This window comes from Cyprinus carpio, chromosome B3 (genome assembly GCF_018340385.1).
Source record: "Cyprinus carpio isolate SPL01 chromosome B3, ASM1834038v1, whole genome shotgun sequence".
In the NCBI taxonomy this organism is placed as follows: domain Eukaryota; kingdom Metazoa; phylum Chordata; class Actinopteri; order Cypriniformes; family Cyprinidae; genus Cyprinus; species Cyprinus carpio.
Genome location: NC_056599.1, coordinates 29,370,840 through 29,383,345, shown reverse-complemented (window position 1 = coordinate 29,383,345; position 12,506 = coordinate 29,370,840). Strand labels below are relative to the sequence as shown.

At 40.1% G+C, this 12,506-nt stretch overlaps 2 protein-coding genes across 2 annotated transcripts in view; one reads left to right on the top strand and one right to left on the bottom strand.

Annotated features, from left to right (window-relative positions):
* LOC122136813 overlaps nucleotides 1-4,457 on the top strand; it is a 9,934-nt gene extending 5,477 nt beyond the window's left edge. Inside the window, exon 4 of the mRNA XM_042721402.1 lies at nucleotides 140-4,457. Within this exon, the coding sequence (XP_042577336.1) occupies nucleotides 140-4,018 (3,879 nt within the window). The 3' untranslated portion in view covers nucleotides 4,019-4,457. The remainder of the gene's footprint in view (nucleotides 1-139) is intronic.
* LOC109058512 (mitochondrial dynamics protein MID51) overlaps nucleotides 1-12,506 on the bottom strand; it is a 50,182-nt gene that overhangs the window by 32,124 nt on the left and 5,552 nt on the right. The gene's annotated exons all lie outside the window — the stretch shown is intronic.

The window sequence follows — 12,506 nt, the reverse complement described above, 5'->3', positions numbered from 1 at the left end:
ATTCGGTTCTTAATTATGCACAAACTGTGATGATTTCTTTAACATGTAATTATTATTAATGCTAAATCAAACTAAACTGTTTGTAATGTTTAGATATGAATGGCAGAATGGCATGACTATTTACCATCTTCATCAACAGGTGGTGAACTTGGTGGTTTTTAAAGATGGCCAAGCAGGCATGTTGTTCGAGCATAGTGCCCTGGATGGAATGGTAGCTGGACTTGTCGTTGAACGCCTGTGGCAGCTCTCAGAATCAGAAAACATAGAAATGATAAACACCCAAACCAATGGTTTAGCTCCACCCTCAAACACTGGTTCCCTTCATCCTAAACCTCTGAAAATGCCACTGGATGGCATAACAATGCCGAATTGGTCTCTTTCTAGCCTTCACCAAGACAGCCAGTCTGTCATTACTTTTGAAGTTTCATCTTACCCAGATGCCTTCACCACCTTACGGGGCCACAGAGGTTTATATGATGCATGGATTAATTTCACTTTGCAGCTATCCTTGAGGCAAACACTTGGGGATGCAGCTACTAGCCTTATCATGGTGACACCTACTCACATGCGTCACTTCAAACATGGCCGCTGTGATTCCACATACTCCACAACTGTGAGATCTCAACAACTTGTTACAGCACTGGCATCCTGCATTGGCCCAGACAAGGTTCCCCGGTACACAAATGAGCTTTTCCGGCTCTTTCATCTTGCCTTTTTACAGCACAAAACCCTCATTAAAGCTACAAAACTTGGCCATGGTGTGGAGCCTCATCTGGCAGCTCTGCGGAAATCTATGTCTCAAGACAACCCACTCAAAAAATTTCTTGTCCCTTTTGGATGCCCTTCAATTTACTTGACTGGATCAGATCTGATGGAGGGAGTTGAGTGTGCTGTAGGTAACGTGTATGCTACAGACCAACTGGCAGTCACATATCTAGGCAGGAAGGACAAAGTACGTCTAGTGCTGAATGGGAAGGGTACTTTTGCCAACATCCTGGGAAATCTCAAAGAAAGACTTGAGCTCAATCTAAAACTAGTAATGCTTCTGGCACTAAGGTATGCCATTGCTGGGCAGATGGGAGCCATTGAATGTCTCCTGCAAGACAATGAAGAAAAACTAGTAAATGGATCTTCAGCAGATGATGCAGTCAATGCTGTAGAGCAAAAAGGAGACAGCAAAATCATGAAGCCAGATTTCACTTTAATGATTCATGGCGGGGCAGGAGAGGAAATTATCTTAAATGAAAAGGTGATTGGCATCATCGAATTTGCCCTTCAAACAGCTCTAACTCTTGGAGCACAAGTTCTTTTTCAGGGAGGTAGTAGTCTGGATGCAGTACAAAGAAGTGTAGCTGCATTGGAGGACTGTTTCTTGTTTAATGCTGGCAAGGGATCAGTATATAACAGAGATGGGGAGCATGAAATGGAAGCCACCATTGTGGATGGACATAGAAAGAACTCTGGATCTGTGGCTTGCCTGCGAAGAGTGAAAAACCCAATAAAAGCAGCCCGATGTGTTATGGAAAAAAGTGTGCATTCACTACTGATTGGAGAAGGTGCAGAAGAGTTTCTAGACAGTCTTAGAGAGAAAGAAACTACACTGAAATCAGAGTACTTTGACACTGACACAAGATACAAGGAGTTGCTTATGAAGTCAGGTGATGGCAAGAATAACCATCCTCAAACCGTAGGTGCAGTTGCACTGGATAATCTGGGCAAGTTAGCAGCAGCCACATCTTCCGGAGGTTTAGTTGGCAAGTGGAAAGGCAGAGTTGGTGACACTGCTATAGTGGGAGCAGGAATATATGCTGATGAGAAACTTGCCGTGACATGCTCTGGTGATGGTGATGCTTTCTTACGCCAATCAGTTGCTCACAAAGTAGCCAGCTTATACAACCTCAAAGGTTACAGTCTCAGACAGGCTTGTCGGGAAGTTATCCATAATGATCTGGAGGAAAAGTGTGCAGGAATTATTGCTGTGGACCATCAAGGTGAGGCTGTTATTGAAACCAACGCTGGGGTCATGTTTGTTGGTTCAATGGTCAATGGCATTCCTCGAACTGAAGTTTTGAGACCTATGAAGGAGTTTTCGAATGTGATTTGGGAGACTAATGAATTGGTAGCTCACCTACAACCTAATCCTTTGACCCCAGGAGCCACTATTCTCACTCGAAAAAACATTAATGGACCTAGAAGCATCTTTCAGTTAGTGTTATCTGACTATGTAGCAATGATGCAGGGGGCACGGACTGTTGCCAATCTACTTTGTGAGAAACTTGGTGTGCATCGCTGTGCCCTTGTGTCCATGCCAGAATTCGACAAGCCAGCTTACATCAAAGTCTTGCCTCTCCATGGCTTAGAACCAAATGTGAAGCCTCAGGTTGCTGAGGAAATGGAGTTCAATCCTTATGACCCTGGATACTGTAGCTCCAAAAGTGGTCCACGATGTGAAGATATACATCTTGACCAGGTGCAGGCAAAGATTCGCTCTCAACTTCCAACACCCATTGCCCCTTCTTGCTTTGACTTCCATGGGGATCCCTCTGATGGTGGCCTTTTCCCCCGCATTATCCGTGGTGAAGAGCAACAGTGGCGTGTCTGGGAAGACAAAGAACATGTAGCCTTCCTTACTCCTTTTCCAAATACACCAGGCTTTACAGTTCTAGTGCCAAGAGAACCTCCTACCAGTGACATCTTCCGTCTGAACAAGAGTAACTATACAGCTCTAATTGTGGCCACACGAAAGGTTGCTCACCTTTTGCAAAAAGGAATGAATGCCCATGGTGTAGCTCTCATATTTGAAGGCTTTGAAATTGATTATGCCCATGCCAAACTGATCCCATTAGTTCCTCAGCCTAATGCCATTAAACCCCCAGCCGTGGCTTCTCAGTTCTGCCCAACTTATGCAGGATATGTAACATCGGCAGATGGTCCCCCAGCTAGCAAAGAGGACCTTACAGAGATCCACACCAAGATCGCAAAGACTACTCCCCCTCAGTCCTGGAAAGACCCTCAGACTCACGCTGAATCAGCCATTAGGAGCAAATGGTATCACAATCTATTTCAAATCCAAAACACCCTGTTTCATAGCACAGTAGAGTACTTCAACAACAAATGCAAGTATGCTTATACACTGACACCTATCACAACTGACTCAATCTCCTCTCCAATGGGTCTGGGGTCCAATTCTGAGCCTGTGTTTGTCAACATGCTGGGCCAAGATGTATATCTTGCAGACTCTATGCAGTTTGTTTTAGAGTACTTTATGAGGTTTCACGAAGATCTTCCTGGGGCTTACTATGTGTCACCCAGTTTCAGAGGGGAAGATCCTGATGCTACACATCTCAACCAGTTCTACCATGTGGAATGCGAGCTCCTGGGTGACATGAACGTTGCCATTAGTATAGCTGAAGGCTATGTTGCCCATTTGACTCAGGCAATGCTAAAGCAACATTCCAGCATTATCTTAAACACAGCTGGCACAGTATCTCATGCCCAAGAACTACTGAAGAACTTAGAAAAACCCCTTTCAAGAGTAACCTTGGATCAAGCCATTCACATTATGCCTTCCTCTGATTGCCTTGAATGGGTTCAGGAGGGACAACCGCAGTTTGGCAGGAAGCTAACTGGAAAGGGAGAAAGAGTTCTTATTGAAAAGTATGGAGGTGCTGTTTGGCTGACAGAAATGGACCATCTTGGAGTGCCCTTCTACCAAGCATATGTTGAAGGCTCGGGCAGGAGCAAAGCCAAGGCAGCTTACCTTCTCTTGGGATTAGGGGAGACATTAGGGCTTGGGGAACGTCATTCTACATCTGAAATGGTACGAGAGGCCTTACAGCACCATGCTGTACCAGAGGACTCATACAAATGGTACATCAACATGCGCCAAGTCATCCCTCTTCTTACAAGCGGATGGGGTATGGGCACAGAAAGATACCTATGCTGGCTTCTGCAGCACAATGATGTCAGGGATATGCAAATCATACCCAGAATGAAAGCCAAAAAGTTCATGCCTTAAATTGTTTATACTTGTCCTCAATTGTTATATCTTGTGCAAGAATTTTCTACAAACACAGGATACTCAGGAATTATATTGACAGTAGTAGGGTTATAGCTTGATATATAAAGCATAGAATAAATGTCAAATATACTCTCAAGGATTATAGCAAAAATAAGGATATGAAATTTGAAATTAAAGTTATGCTGTAACTACATTACATTTAAGACTACTAAATGTTTAATTTTCTGAGAACAGAACATTTTATGTTTTTGAGCTGGGCTTGGTTGACAGTTTGATTAATACAAATGCTGCGATTCTTTTTCTCTTTCCTTGTTTTGTTCAACACTTTCTTAAAATATCACATGAATGCATTACAAACTGGCTTGCTGATTTATAAAATGATTACAAAACACTTTTACATCATTTAAAAGTATAATAATAAAAACCTGATGAATTACCCTGTCTTTTGATTGTTTTTATCATTAAACTCTGAACTCATTAAACTCAATGTTCCCAAGAAGAAGCTTGTCATGGCCTTACAAAATATGTGATAAACTCAATTCTTGTCAAGCAGCTGGTCAAATATTTTAAATAGAAATATTTTATCTTTCAACTGGTGAAAAAGAGAGCACATTAAACACAATAGTAATCAAATAGATGGTTATTTATGCTAACACCATAACAGAATGAAAACCTCTAAACAGATAATGATCAAGATCAATGGGCAACAGATATGCCCTTCTGTCACAAAAAGGATTAGAGCTGTGCTAAAACCTTCATTACAGACTATGTAATTTTATTCTCATGACCGACACTTACTCACACAGATCTGCATACCTTGTGACAACCTACTAAAAAAGTCTCACAAATTGACAACAACACTCAGATAAAGAAAACAGTGCCTCTTTCTCGAACTTGCACAAGTCACACAGGGGCAGTGTATAACCAACAAAGCAAAAATTTCAGTCTCACTTTATATTAGATGGCTTAATTTACTTGCATCTAAGTTAATAATTTTGATACAGTGCACTTATTATATGCATACATGGTTTAAAAAGAATACATGTATAATTAATTTCTGTAATTATATGTATAATTATACTGTTGACCCATCTCATACACCTTAACCCACCCAGCTACCCATACCACCAAACCTGTCCCTAACCTTACCTGTATCCCACATCAACAGCAGCACAAGTCTTTTGCAATACAATATGAACACAGTAAGTACATTGTGCTTATTTTTTTTTATGTAAATACATAGTAGTTAAGGCCATTTGATATAAAGTGGGAACGTTTCTGCTTCCAGACTATGCTACTGGGACATGACAGCTAAACTAAAATGAATCAAATGAATGAAACAGAATACTTTTGGAAAAGCTTAATCATATTATATGTCATATATTCATTACAATGCAGACATTTAAGTGACTCTGTTCACTGATTTCAGAAACCTTGCACTATTTGCACCCATTAAAACATCACTTGCATGACTCATGCTCAATTATTTCCAACATTGATTACGTTTTTCTCATGTATGTGTTATGCATTTCTATACTGTTTAGGAAATCAGGGAATTTATGTTGGAATAGAGTAAAAAGTCCCATCCATTCATGTATCTATCTGTCAAAAAACACTTACAAACCTTTCCCCTATGCATATGCAATCATATCATAATAATAATAATACATTTTATTTATAATGCGCTTTTCTAGAACCCAAAGCGCTACAAACACATAAAATACAAAACTACAATAAATGCAATACAAGGTAGAAACTATAAATCATAAAATACTCATTACAGTACAACACAATAGAATATTACTGACAGTCCATAAGAGCAATTTTAAAAAGATGAGTTTTTAACAGCTTCTTAAAACTGGCTAGTGTGTGAGCATCTCTAACAGAAACGGGAAGCGCATTCCATAACATAGGTGCAGCAACAGAGAAAGCTCTCTCCCCCATAGATTTTAATCTATAGGGAGGCTGTTGAAGAGTAAGAGAATCTGCAGACCGAAGGGAACGAGAAGGCATGTAACGGGTGACTAAAGTCACAAATATAAGAAGGGGCAGTTCTATGTATAGCTTTGTATGTTAATGTTAGAGTTTTAAAAACAATACGTGACTGTACAGGAAGCCAATGCAAACTATAAAACACGCCTGTGATATGCTGACCTGATGGAGTATATGTGAGAATACGAGCTGCTGAATTCTGGATATACTGCAGGCATTTGATTGATTTAGCAGGTAAGCCAATGAATAGTGCATTACAGTAGTCAATCCTGGAAGTAACAAATGCATGAATAAGCCTTTCAGCATCAGGTGGAGTGAGGAAAGGCCTAATTCTTGCAATGTTTCTGAGGTGATGGAAAGCAGATTTTATAATATTCTTAATGTGAGAGTCTAGTGTCAGATGAGTGTCAAAAATCACTCCAAGGTTACAAGCCTGAGCAGATGGAAGTACTACACTGTCATCCATAATCAAATTAAGATTGCTACCCTTATGAATAGCCGCTGGTGTGCCAATGAGTAGAACCTCTGTTTTAGAAAAAATTTAGTTTTAAAAAGTTATGGTGCATCCACGTTTTTATTTCCAGCACACACTCTGAAAGAATTGTTGAGGTGAGAGTAGGATCAGACTTGGAGCTGATGTAAATTTGGGTGTCATCAGCATAAAAGTGATACCCCAAACCATATTTCCTAATAATTTGTCCCAAAGGAAGCATATACATACTAAACAATATAGGACCCATTACAGATCCCTGAGGAACACCATGACAGACCTGTCCAAGTTCAGATTTGTTGTTTCCCAAGGCAACAAACTGGGTACGATCAGTGAGGTAGGATTTAAACCAGTTAAGTACCGTACCAGTGATACCAAGCCATCTCTCCAGCCTGTTTATCAGGATAGAATTGCACACTGTATCAAATGCAGCACTAAGATCCAACAAGACCAGGATGGTGGAGGCTCCAGAGTCAGCTGAGACAAGCAGATCATTCATAACTCGAACCAGGGCTGTCTCTGTACTGTGTCCCTTTCTAAACCCAGATTGAAAAGGTTCAAAAAGCTTGTTGGACGACAAGTGTGAGTGGAGTTGTGCCACAACAACACATTCCAAAACTTTAGCAAGAAAGGGTAAGTTTGAGATAGGTCTGTAATTAGATAGATCTGACTTATCACATCCAGGCTTTTTAAGGACTGGTGTAATAGCTGCAACTTTAAGGGCTTTTGGAACTGTACCAGTAGTGAGGGAGGTGTTCACAATGTTCAAAATGAGGGAACTAATTGAAGAGAGACACCCCTTTAGAACAGATGTTGGGATTGGGTCGAGAGTACATGTAGTTGTATTCATTGCCATCACTAATTTCAGAATACAATCATTAGTGACTATGTTAAAACTAGAAAATGCACTTTCAGGAAAACTAGGTGGAGAGATCACAGAAACTGCAGAGCAAGGTACCAAACTGATAGACTTATAGATATTTTCAATTTTTTCCATGAAGAAACTAAGAAACTTGTTACACTCCTGCACAGAGGAACAAATTGGTGACTTGATTGGTGCAAGAAGGCTGTTGATCGTCTTAAAAATCTTATTAGTGTTTGCAGCACCATCACTAATGATAGATGAGTAGTACTTTGTTCTTGCTGCTTTGAGTGCTTCAGCGTATTGACTCAAATGACCGTCATACATAAGCTTATGAACAGTTAAATTTGATTTCTTATATTGGCGTTCAAGCTGCCTGCTTTTCATCTTCATAGCCCTTAATTCAGTGGTGTACCAAGGAGAAGATTTACTAAATGAAACAACACCTTCTCTCCTAGGGGCTAATTCATCCAAAGCAGATGACAAAATAGAGTTACAGTGATCAACAGTTTCAACAGCTGAGTGCTCTGAGATCAGGCAGGAGAGACTGTCAAGGTTAAGATTCTTGACATTTCTAAAACTAATGACCCTTGTTTGAGTACCACTTAAATGTGGAACATTTAAATTAAAAGTGAGAAGCTTATGATCACTGATACACAAGTCACTACTATCTAGTTGATCAATGTCCACCCCAACAGAACATACCAGATCAAGTGTGTGACCTTTATTATGAGTGGGAAATTTCACGTGCTGAGTCATGTTAAAACAGTCTAATGCATCCATGAAATCAACTGTTAGATTACTATTAGAGTTATCCACATGAATATTTATGTCTCAATCATTGCTGGACAAACAGCACTAAGAGATGTAAGTAGCTCTGTGAGTCCAGTAAAAAAAAGAGGATTTGGTTTTGGAGGTCGATATATGAGCGCAATAAGGACAGGTGAAACACCGTTCACTTTAAAAGCAATGCACTCAAATGATGATACACAGGGAATGGTAATTTCCGTGACATAAAACTTTAATGCCAGTCCCAGTACAGTAGTATGAACATTCCGCCGTGATCCTCTGTGTGAATATTTCGGCCGACGTAAAAGCCAACATGATTTAAAGTCTTTTGAACACAGACGTCCGGAAGTAAATAATGTTCCAATGAGAGAAGTTCAGCAAAAGAGTACCTTATCATGATGAAATCCAACTGTTGTTGAAGGACCCGCTCTCCACGAAGTCCAGACAGGGTCAAAATAATGATGATGATGACAATGCAAAGCAAAGGAATCCGCATGATAGGAGAAGCAAAATCTCTACTGTTTAAAAACAAACAAATGAGGTAAATTAAAATACGTACGGAGAAACGGCAGCCAACGTGCGCTAGCGTTCTCTCCACCATAAGTGCTTCTTCTTTACTAAATAGCATTGCAATCTATAAGGCATCAGAAACACCTTCGTTTTTTGGATGTCTATTTTGTGTTTATTTAATGTATTAATTTAAGTATATAAGCCTGCATATAAAACATCGTGAAAGGCACACCTGAATTTGACAAATGTTCTAAAAAGTTCAAAAATCGGTCCTGTCAGATCTGAATGTCTATAAAACGTTTTAATCACATGTATCTCAAACAATAACGCATTTGTGGACTAAAGTAAAAAGAAAAGTGTTTTAATTTAGCACAACATATTTTATTGTGAATACTACATTTTTAAAAAATGCATTCCCATTGTTAAACAGCTACTATTAAAACAAGAAAATAAACATAGTAGAATGTGGTTAAGTCTGATTCTGTGGCAATGGCATTTTCTCTAACATTTTTACATGTTAAGCATCCATTAATCAAACAATAAAATAACAAAAGTACCGGAGCACAGTGAATACATATGTAACTATTTTTAGAGTCTTTCAAAAAAAAATAAAAAAAATAAATAATATTTCAAAATGTTTACTCTCATTTTCTTGGTCCACGAACACCAGCTCTTCCAGGAGTGAGATTCATGTCTTCCACCATTATCATGCTGCAACATGAGGTGATGGTCGTGGATGAATGGCGCAACAATGGGCCTCAGGATCTCGTCACGGCATCTCTGTGCATTCAAAATGCCATCAATAAAATGCCCCTGTGTTCGATTTTCCATAATATACGCCTGCCTATACCATAACCCCACCGCCACCATGGGCCACTCGATCCACAACGTTGACATCAGCAAACAGCTCACCTGCACAACGCCATACATGCTGTCTGCCATCTGCCCTGTACAGTGAAAACCAGGAATCATCCGTGAAGAGAAAACCTCTCCAAAGTGACAGACGCCATCGAATGTGAGCATTTGCCTACTCAAGTCGGTTACGACGACAAACTGCAGTCAGTTTGAGGCCCCGATGAGGATGACGAGCATGCAGATGAGCTTCCCTGAGACAGTTTCTGACAGTTTGTGCAGAAATTCTTTGGTAATGCAAACCGATTGTTTCAGTAGTTGTCTGGGTGGCTGGTCTCAGATGATCTTGGAAGTGAAGATGCTGGATGTGGAGGTCCTGGGTTCGTGTGGTTAGACGTGGTCTGCAGTTGTGAGGGTGGTTGGATGTACTGCCAAATTCTCTGAAACACCTTTGGAGATGGCTAATGGTAGAGAAATTAACATTCAATTCACGGGCAACAGCTCTGGTGGATATCCCTGCAGTCAGCATGCCAATTGCACGCTCCCTCAAAACTTGCGACATCTGTGGCATTGTGCTGTGTGATAAAACTGCACATTTTAGAGTGACCTTTTATTGTGGCCAGAGAGTTACCATGTTAAAGTAGGAGTGAATGTGTATTCAGACATCTGGAAAGAAAATGGTTATACTAGAAGTAAAAGAAATCCTATGGAGCACATAAATATCTGGAAGGAAACAGAGCAGCATATGGTAGGAATGGTCCTTACTGTTATTCATCAACCAGGACATATTAAAAATATGAATGAGATGGCAGCTGGAAACAATGAGGTTAAAGATTAAGAACAAAGACAGACCTAATAACAAAGAAAGATATAATAACAAAAAAAGTAAACCAGCATACAGCAGAATTAAAAAAAAAGACATCTGGTCTACAAGATCTTTGGTAAAAGGTGACTAAAACAATACGAAAACAGGACTCTTTAATTTACTTTTTACGTAAAAATGATCCACTGTGTTCCATGTGGCCTATTTATATATTACTTGGAATTTTTTTTAATTGAATTTTTAAACATTTCCTTGTTTATGCAGTCTCACCATAATTGGTGAAAAGTCTGATAAGACTTTCCCGCCTTCGCAGGATTTCCTAATTCCGCCACCAGGTGTTTCCGATTACTGCTGTGTCGCATAGTAACGGTGCAAGAGGAGAGCTGACGAGAGGACAATCCTGCCAGGATAGGTGGAGCCAGAATTGCTCATTTTTGTTTTTATGTTTTACGTCATAATGGAGGAGACCAGGCTTAGCCAAAACCGAGGCCAGGTAAATTAAACTGGTTTGCTGCGTCCTTTGTCGGATTACAACTTTAAATGCAGGTACTGTCTTGGAGCTTACTTGAATAATGATACATATGAAAAACTACAAAATACACACACACAGCAGTTAAAATGCTGACTGATATCTTACAAAGTTGCGATTTTATGTAGTTTGTCTTGACCATGGTGATCATATGTAGACAGTTTTGCAACCCGGATTTTTTTAGGCAGTTAACCATAAAAATAAAACTGAATTAAAAAAAATAGAGCATACAGGTGCTGGTCATATAATTAGAATATCATCGAAAAGTTGATTTCACTAATTCCATTCAAAAAGTGAAACTTGTATATTATATTCATTCATTACACACAGACTGATATATTTCAAATGTTTATTTATTTTAAATCTGATGATTATAACTGACAACTAAGGAAAATCCCAAATTCAGTATCTCAGAAAATTAGAATATTGTGAAAAGGTTCAATATTGAAGACACCTGGTGCCACACTCTAATCAGTTATTTAACTCAAAACACCTGCAAAGCCTTTAAATGGTCTCTCAGTCTAGTTCTTTAGGCTACACAATCATGGGGAAGACTGCTGACTTGACAGTTGTCCAAAAGACGACCATTGACACCTTGCACAAGGAGGGCAAGACACAAAAGGTCATTGCAAATAAGGCTGGCTGTTCACAGAGCTCTGTGTCGAAGCACATTAATAGAGAGGCGAAGGGAAGGAAAAGATGTGGTAGAAAAAAGTGTACAAGCAATAGGGATAACCTCACCCTGGAGAGGATTGTGAAACAAAACCCATTCAAAAATGTGGGGGAGATTCACAAAGAGTGGACTGCAGCTGGAGTCAGGGCTTCAAGAACCACTACAACCAGACGTATGCAAGACATGGGTTTCAGCTGTTGCATTCCTTGTCAAGCCACTCTTGAACAACAGACAGCGTCAGAAGCGTCTTGCTTCAAAAAGGACTGGACTGCTGCTGAGTGGTCCAAAGTTATGTTCTCTGATGAAGTAAATTTTGCATTTCCTTTGGAAATCAGGGTCCCAGAGTCTGGAGGAAGAGAGGAGAGGCACACAATCCATGTTGCTTGAGGTCCAGTGTAAAGTTTCCACAGTCAGTGATGGTTTGTGGTGCTATGTCATCTGCTGGTGTTGGTCCACTGTGTTTTCTGAGGTCCAAGGTCAACGCAGGTCAAGGTCAGCATTCATGCTTCCTGCCGTTGGGCACATGCACCCAGTAAAGCTACCAGGAAGTTTTCTTAATTGAGCACTTCAAAACCCTGCTTCCTGCGTTTTGCTGACCAACTTTTATGGAGATGCAGATTTCATTTTCCATACCAGGACTTGGCACCTGCACACAGTTTGTCCGCTGAAGCTACCATTAAAATCTGGTTGAATACTCAGGAGACATGAGAGTATAGAAAGCCTGTTCTTTTAATTGGCCAGAAAACAAATATTCTGTGATAAAATAAAAAACAACGCGCATGTCGGTTTCACGGTCTACCTTCTAATGCGACCACGCCCCCGGCGCCGAGCGCCTGCTTTTGAGATTCTTAAAGCGCGCGGCTGTTGACCCCCCCCAGATGACCGCAGCGATAGAAAATCTGTGGGGTATTGTGAAGAGGAAGATGCGATATGTAATATTACAATAAGATGTTTTTTTTGTAGAA